This window comes from Muscardinus avellanarius (genome assembly GCF_963383645.1).
Source record: "Muscardinus avellanarius genome assembly, chromosome: X".
NCBI lineage: Eukaryota > Metazoa > Chordata > Mammalia > Rodentia > Gliridae > Muscardinus > Muscardinus avellanarius.
The window spans coordinates 15473105-15482161 of record NC_137792.1 but is presented as its reverse complement, the minus strand read 5'-3'; the positions used below and the strand labels follow the sequence as shown (position 1 = coordinate 15482161).

The 9057-nt window shown below is 35.5% G+C and overlaps 1 protein-coding gene across 4 annotated transcripts in view; it reads right to left on the bottom strand.

Moving 5' to 3' along the window:
• Window positions 1-2171: 2171 nt before the first annotated feature.
• The window catches only part of CNKSR2 (connector enhancer of kinase suppressor of Ras 2), a gene marked incomplete at both ends in the record, with an annotated part of 296214 nt that continues 289328 nt past the window's right edge, over window positions 2172-9057 (bottom strand). For all 4 annotated transcript variants that reach the window (XM_080718645.1, XM_080718646.1, XM_080718647.1 and 1 more), the window contains 2 exons: window positions 2172-2387; window positions 4960-5156. In XM_080718645.1, coding sequence (XP_080574771.1) covers window positions 2172-2387; window positions 4960-5156 — 413 coding nt within the window. The remainder of the gene's footprint in view (window positions 2388-4959; window positions 5157-9057) is intronic.

Genomic DNA, 9057 nt, shown 5'->3' with positions numbered 1-9057 from the left:
ACTTCAGTTTACAATGCTGCCTCTCTCCTAGATTTTAAACTAATGCAATAAATTGTACAGATATATACTGTTAAAAGGTCTCTTTCATGCTAGGCTAGCCACAAATCTTGTAAAATTTCATTAGTTTAATTTTTACCATTTAAAACAACAGAGCTGACTTTACAAAAAGTAGAAGCTGCTTAGTAGCAACAGAGCTAGTCTTCCCATCAACTGCTTGCTGTTTACAGGCCACAACCTGGCCATTGTATACAGGACGCATCCATCAGGTACACATATTTTTAAGTGAACATACACATTTGGTCTAGTAAACATCAATAAGTCTAAACACCTGTAACAAGCACACTTGATTTTAGGACAAAAGTTTTTTTTTTTTTTTTGCTTTCCTTTGTTTTGCTTTTTTTTTTAACATGTACAAAATCCCACAAATTTAATGTGCATCAATATTCATGCAGTAAATAAATGTTTTTACAAATAGTTTTTTAAATGATAAAAATATTACACTGGACCCAAAATTCCATACAAACATTGATACGTGAGTTCTCATCCATTTTGACTAAATATAGGATTACTGAAAATGTGCTGTAGAAAGGCCACTCTCCTGTACAGTTGTGCAAAGTCTGCAAAACGATAGTGATTCAATGGTGGTTTCAAAAGCAAAGAAAAAGATCCCCGCTGTGGAGTTGTTACTTTCTTCTCTACAGCAAAAATATTCACTGGCATATATCTGAACTCTTAAAAATGTAAGTACATTCACTGAGCTGTACAGGCAACAGTATAAAGCTGATTAGAAGTAGATTTTAGGATATAGAATAGTAAAGGAGGGTCCCTTCCTCCTCCTGAAAAAACAGCAAATTGTGACTTGTACGTTATGCAGCCAGACACTAAAAAGCAGCACAGTCATTTTCATGCTGTGATCACTTTCAAAAACGAGACGTTTATAAATGGAAATATATGAAGAAGAATTTTTCATAGACTTCATCCACTCTATAGAACAATTCATAATGCTAGGAAAAGCCTTGAAATGTTTTTTCTCATATAATTCAATGTGACATCTCTCTGAGTGACCATCACCATCTTGCTCGTTAGGAGAGAGAAGTATGTTTTTATTTTCAGTATTGTTCTCTATATTATAACGCACATCTGCCTGTAACTAAATGTATTTATTTTACTTTCCTGCCTGAAGTATAATTACATAAGTTTCATTAATGGACTAGGGGAAAAATTGGGGACTAATTTTAAGAGTGGGTTCATTTCAGTTTATACCTTGTCATTTTTAAGAGTTAAAGAGTTCAAAAACGTAAGTTTGGGCTGAACGTATATTTATATATATATAGCAGTTAGCTGCCTTTCTGGGTGAGTTAAGTCTGTTTTTAAAAATCCATTCTTAAATTCTTCTGTACACAATCAGCATTTCATCACTACAAAAATAAAGGAAGATTTAAACCAAGAAAATAAAGCAGCTCTATCTTCAATTTTGGTCTTAGTTACAAAAACATCTTACAAAGCTTTGCCCTGATAAACCATTAAGTATTCTCATAGATTTGGAATAGTATTTCCATTAACCAGCTTTCACAAGTTAATAGACTATTAAGACGATTATTAGATACCTGAACTTTTCTTGTGTCGATACTCTTCTATTATGCTTAACTCTTGTATGCACACCTACATTTCACAAAAATAAAACTACAGCATTAAACTTTGTGCAATGTTTAAGAAAATTCTTATAACACTTTAATAAATATAAAAAAGGTTTAAATTCTTTCCCACCCACAAGGATGTCTGCACCTGAAAAAACGTGATTTACTTTTGAAGTTGTGTTTATATAAAATTAACTTAGAGGGAGAAAAGATGACCTTAGATAGAAAACTGCCTTTTTGTGGTTTAACTACTTGAAGACCACCTGTATTCAGAATTGTTTGCAAAAGTTAACTGTAAGTCATTAAAGATAGTTGATTTTGCACATGGTAAACATAAGCTGAGCACTGATTGCATATAAAATATACAAATGCTCATTAAAGACAGTGGTAGTATGACCATATATGGATTGTTTCATATAGTTTGGTAACATTAGAGTATAGCTTGTCAAATATCCTGCACATTGATATAAAAACTACCTTATATACTTGTTCAGAGTACCAGCAGGTACAAGATGGCCTGAAGGCATAAAGCACTTACACATGCGTTTCAATGTATGAATGAGTGTGTGTCAGAGAGGAAGTGATTACATCTACTTCAGGAGAAATACTTAATGGGTCAGTTGAGGTGGTGTTTTGACAGATATCCAAGAAAAGGTCGAGGTACATCTGCTTCCACTGTTGGAATTCTTTAGATGTCAAGTCTGGATTGTCTAGGACTTTATCAATAATGGCTACTTCCCCTTCTCTGGCCTGAAAAGTAAAAGAATTCAACAGTTAAGATGGAGATAAACTTTTCTTCAACTTTAAAATAAAAAGTTAATAGGCAAAAAATTCCAAAGTCCATAAGGAATGGCTTTTGGTATGCTCATACTCAGCTATTTAGAGTCAAATCCTAGAGTGCTTTTTTCTGCTTTTCATTTTTTCATACTCTCTTTAAATATTGGTTCCCTCTCTCACTGATATTCCTATAATACTCTATCTCTGCTCCTGAGTAGACTTACAACACTCTCTGGCTCGTGCTCGCTCGCTCTCTCTCTTTTTTATGGTACTGGGGATGGAACCCAGGGCCATTCTTCCTCCAAGCTATACTCCCAGCCCTATATTTTTTATTCTTTATTTTGAAACAGGGTCTAACTGAGTTGCAAATGACCTCACTAAGCAGCTGAGGCAGTTCGCAAACCACGATCCTCCTGTCTCGGCCTCCAAAACTCTGAGATTACACGTGTGCGCCACCACACCCGGCTCACACTCTACCTCTTGAGTTACTTTGGCATCTATCCTCTTTTTTCCTTCTATATGGTAAACTACTCACACATCAAGGAGAGTGAGCCTAGCCCTCTTGTTGCCACAAATACAGAATTCTTGCTTTGAATGTTAAAATTTCCTTTTTGTAGGGAAGGGAGAATGATTCTCTGTGCCAGCCAGACTTGCCATGGAAAGAAGACACCAAAGTGTCCTAGAAATGGCCTGATCTGAATGAGACAGGATATAGAACAGGGCTGAGACTGAGGATGTTGAGATTTGCCTGTCCAGGAACTAGGCCCATTCAAGATTGCTTGGTCAGACGAAGATTTCAAAACTTATTTTCTATGTACAAGATTATAGGGCTCTGTAGTTCTTTCACCAGTGATAGGTATTTCTATTTTGTAAGTGGTACTGGAGATTGAACCTAGGTTTTACCTCTGAGCTACACCCATCTTTTTTTAATTTTTATTTCAAAACAGGGTTTCACTAAGTTATTGAGGCTGGCCTTGAACCTGTATCTCAGCCTTCCAAGTACTGGGATTATTGGCATTACAGGCATGTTCCACTGTGCTCAGCTGAAATGATTCTTAGAAATACATAGCTTTAGCCAGGCATGGTGGCGCATACTTGTAATCCCAGCATTCAGGAGGCTAAGACCGGAGGATTGTGGTTTGCTGACAGCCTCAGCTACTTGGTGAGGCCCTCTGCAACTTGGACCCCATTTCAAAATAAAGAATAAAAAATAGGGCAGGGGGTGTAGCTTGGAGGTTGAATGCCCCGAGTTGTATCTCCACAGCCAGCCAGCCTGCCTGCCTGCCTGCCTGCCTGCCTGCCTGCCTGCCTGCCTGTCTGTCTGTCTGTCTGTCTGTCTGTCTCTCTCTCTCTCTCTCTCTCTCTCTCTCTCTCTATATATATATATATATATATATATATATATATATATATATATATATATGTGTGTGTGTGTGTGTGTGTGTGTGTGTGTGTGTATAGTGTGTGTGTATATATATGTATTAAAATTGTGATCTTAGCTACCCAAAAGCCATTAAAATGTCCCCTAGATTTGAACAGTATTTGCAATAGGTACCAATTAAAAACAAATTTGTTCTGAAAACATGGCTGCTTATTACCTGAACTTTTTCAAATAATTGATTTTCTATTTATTTATCTCTTTGGTACTCATCTACATCTCAAAATTATAATACCATAGCAGCATGGTATGGACCTGAAATATTTCCCAAAAAAGTCTTTGATCTTTTTTTTTGGGGGGGGCTTTTTATTGTGCCACACAATCTGTATGAGAGTTCTTTTCTGTTTTGATATGTCAAAGGCCTGCTTCGGCGGGTGGTATGGTGGGCCCTTTCCTTGAACTATCTCTTCCCCCAACCCCATAGATACAGAGTGATGGGGGTTCACTTGTCTGCCCCCTCCTTCAACTTCCTGCCTCCAGAGGGCTCCCTTGTCCTTACCACCTCCTTCCCACTTTCTGGGCGGCAATGTAAGACTGGAAACAATGTAAGTACTTACAAAAATATATAACAGAAGAAAGTGATGTGATTTTAGAACTGTGTAAGGGGAACAATTATAAAATTTCTACATGGAACATGAATCACTGTAGTTTCACTCCAAATGTGCTATAGCTTATGTAGGAAATGCTCAACAAAATCATCTCAAACCTTTTAGCATTCACTACTGCATTCCGCATGCATGCTGTATTCTTTTAATAACTGAAATAATTATACTACCTGGTATATTTATCTTAGGAAGTCAGGAAATTGAGGAATAACATCAGCCCTGCATTTTTTGGTAAAACATTTTTAATCACATCCTGTTTTCAACTAGAACTAAGTCGTATAACATTTAGTCAGAATTCTGAGACTTTGATGAAAAATTAACACAATCTCTTTAACAATGCACTGGCTATGAATAGGACAGTTCAGACTCAGCTTCTTCCTATTTCTCTTTTCCTCCCCCAGTTCCCTATTTTGTATTACTTAACCTATAGTTTCTGGTAATCCACTTCTAGTTCAAGAATTCATCTCTTCAGAATAATTTCTCCTTACATTTGCCATCTTACCTTTAAAGTGCTTTTGAGAATTCTCAGCCTGTGTAGTTTTTCGTTCATTACAGGATCATTACATCTTTTTATAAATGACAGCTTGTATTCCATCTTGGTTGAAATACGATGTTCTCCTAGTGGTGACAGACTGGCTTGCTCCAGCGCCCTGTATAAATCTTGCAATGAGTCTCCTAACTTTTCCTCTCTACAGTCACCTGTAAAGTAAGGAAAAAAGAGAGGGAGAGAGAGGACAGGGAGGGAAGGAGGGAGGGAGAGATGAATCCATTGTACTAAATGGCAATTAGCACTAAAAAAATCCACTAAAAATCAAAACTATTTGAAACACAGGATCATGAATGAGAAAGCACTCTAAAATAATAAAAAGACCCCAAACCAAAAACACCTCATAGCTGCTACTTATATCAGGTAAGACTAGCTATGGGCAGCTTATTGCTTTAGAATGATCAAATAATAGGATTCTTTGATTAACCAAATATTCGCTTGATAGCAAATAACCATACATATCTTGAATCCATTACGTTCAAATAATTCGAGTACAAAACTAAACCACATGGAAATAGTCCTATACATAAATACTTTAAGACATCAATGAAATCCCTTATCATTATACTGATAAGCATAAAAGTGCTAGTTAGTAGAGCTCTCTTGGCTTATCAATACTGAGTGAACTGACTTTCACCTTTTTTCAGACTTCATAAGATAACTGCCTTATTGGTATATATTTGATTATAAAAATCTTCCATAAGTTTCACTGATTATTAGGTTTTAAGTAATGGCCATAGTAATGCCTGACATGTCACTAATATAGTAAATGATCATAACTAGTAGTGCCAATTAAATCAAAATATGGGAATATATTTATATGCAGATATAAGAAAAAAATCTGGCATGTACTAAGAAAAGCTACTTAGCATTTCTAAGACTTGGGAAGAAAATGCTCCAATTATATATTTTTGAGAAAAAATTAGAAACTGGTTGTAAGGATCTTAGGTCTAGATGGACAAAGAAATCCTATCTTATTTTTTAACTAACTGAATACTGATATTATATAAATGAAAAGTATATAATTTTGTTTACCATATGAATGATAAACAAAGACAAACTAGGATTTTGCTTGGGGTGGTAGAGACGGTTATATGTAATAGATAGCCAGAATCCTATTTGAGGAATACTTATTATAATATTGTCCCAAGGAATTAGTATGGAAAGTTATTTATCCCACCATGGTCCGTATGATTATTCTAGATTTTCTAGATTAGTTTCAAAAGAAGATTCCCTAATGAGTAATAATACTAGTTAATGTATGTATGTATGTATGTATGTACGTATGTATATGTATATATATATATATATGCATGCCTGGAAGTAAAGTAGGGTCAATGCTTAATATTTGTGATCTCATTTAATTCTCACAACAGTACTACAAGTGGATCTGTTTGCTATTCATTTTAAAATAGGGAAATACCTTGTAGAAGGTCACAGTTTCTTAGTGGTAGAGATAGAAATCTAACTTAATAGTTTTTCCAGAATTCACAATTAACAAGAGTTCTATACTGCCACTTTTGGCAATTATCTGAACTATGTATTTAGTAGTAGGTGTTAATTGATAAGACTCCTTTAAAATGAAGCATTTTAATTTTTTTAAAAATAATGTACCTAAAAGTGCCTGCAAAGTCCCAAACTTGGAGTATCTTAATTTTAAGGGATCACCTTTAGAATCAAAAAGTAGCCTTTAAAGATTACATATTTAACTTCTGACCCTGTTACTCAGGTTAGCAACTAATGGTAGGTATGCTCATTGATTGAGTCCTTCCATTAGAAAATTCTTTGTTATCCATTAGCACATGTTATCATTATGTCCTATATAATTGATTTTAACTTCCTAATCATATATCTAAGTTAGATTGTAATCTAAAAATAAGAAATTCATCTAAATAACAGCCTTTGAAATTCTCTATTGGCTCAACTTTCAATGTTCTCAACAGCTAGAGAAAATTGATGAATGGGTGGATACTAGACCATTAAAAGGAGGAATTGATTTGTGGGTAAAAAGCAAGATGGATGCAAGATAGAGAAATTTTAACTGAGAATGCTTTGCAACAAGGTAGGCACAAAATCATATGGTCATTTAGAATAACTAAATGGAATTGTAAAAACAAGGACACATTTGAACAGCATAATTCCTTTTCGTAAAATCCTAGGCCAGAAAAGAACCATGGGGGAATTATTTTGTAGTTATCATTCTTTTTGCCTCAAGGCAAGACTTCATGTAAAGCCAGATTTAATTTCATAGTGTAGAAATGGGAGGCAGAACAGATGAAAATTATAGTGGTTAAGGTATCAAGTGTCCTAATGCATTACTACTTTTTTCAGTTCTAGAAAGAAGGTAAAGGAATAAAGGGGTCAGACTATAGTTTTAGGACTTAAAAGAGACAAAAAATCCTTTTATGTAATAAATTTTTGTTTTAAGAAAACCTTTCTCCATGTTATCTCATATTGTAAGAAGTATGTATTTTGTTTTAAAACACACTTTGACCCAGTATTCTTTTATCCTTGTGCTAATATTTTGGAATATTGGGGAAAAGAATTGATTTTTATAAAATCTCAATGTAATTTTAAGGAGAATATGATTTATTATAAAAATGACATAGCTGGGCGTGGTGGTGCACGCTTGTAATCCCAGCATTCGGGAGGCTGAGACCTGGAGGATCGCGGTTCACGGACAGCCTCAGCTACTTAGTGAGGCCCTCTGCAACTCAGTGAGACCCGGTTTCAAAATAAAGAATAAGAAATAAGGCAGGGGGTGTAGCTCAGAGGTCGAATGCCCCTGAGTTTCATCCCCAGACCCGTCAAAAAATAAATAAATAAATAAAAATGACATATATAGCTATTAAAAAAACTGAAAGTCCCTCACCCCTTCTTGATGATAGGGGAGAGAAAAGCATTCAACTAAAAGACAACATAATTCTACAAAGAATCTGGTTTGACAGCTGTAAGAAGTATTGAGTATGGATTTATCTCTGGCAGCACATCTGAACAAGGAATCACAATGAAACGGAACACAAAAATATTTCCAAGGTAATGGGGATAGTATGGCTCCTATCAGAGATAAGAAACCCCCATCAGTCCCTTACACATCATGCAACACTGCACAAGACACACTTGTGGGATGAGTAAGGATGAGGGATTGAGATGCCAGGATACCACAGAATGCCACCAATTATTTAACATTTTAAGACTAGACAAAGAGTCCTTTTATTTTCAAAGGAGGGGGGGTGAGGGGCAGAGTCACATTATAAATCTCATCCACTGTGCTCAACAATCAAAACAACACAGAACTCAACATTCAAGACAAAAACAGACCTTTATTTTCTTTTATAATTTTCAATTGGTTTCCTTGATTTTTCTCAGATGAATACCAATTAAGTCAATTGGGGCTACTGTTGCAACTGAAAATGCGAAGGCACCTTTATTTTCTTCTCTTTTTTCTCTCTTCTTCATCTCCTTCTCATTTTTCTTTAGGTTTCTCTTCTCAACCCTTGATTTTCTTCTTTTAGAAGAGGCTTGCTTTGGATGAGGAGGCATGCACTTGGTGAGGTCCGCTTCCCAATGTGCCAGCCCAGCCATTGGAACACTGGCTGAAAACCAGCTGTTGTGTAATTTTAATGTGTGTTTTCCAAAAGCTGGCAAAGTGTAGACCACATTCAAATTACAGGACATGTAAAGGAACCTTCTGTGATTCCTAATCAGGAAGAATATCACTGCTGCAATCACATTTTAATCTGTTACTGATTTGTCAGAAAATCCAAGCCTATGCAGGAATAAACTGCTACCAGTTATATTTACATTTACAACACATAAATTAGTCCTGTGTCAGATCACACAGTTTTTATTTCAATTTTATTAAGGCAAAAAGTGCACATGAAGTCTCTCCTTTCCTACATAAAATGTTACTGATTTATAGATTTGAGGACCACAATTAAGTAATGAACTTTATTCTATGCCAGGGGAGGATTATTTCTGGCTGTGTAATACTTGGTGGGGTGAAAGAAGATTCTCTTTACTGTCTTATTTATATTCTGCTCCATTATGAAA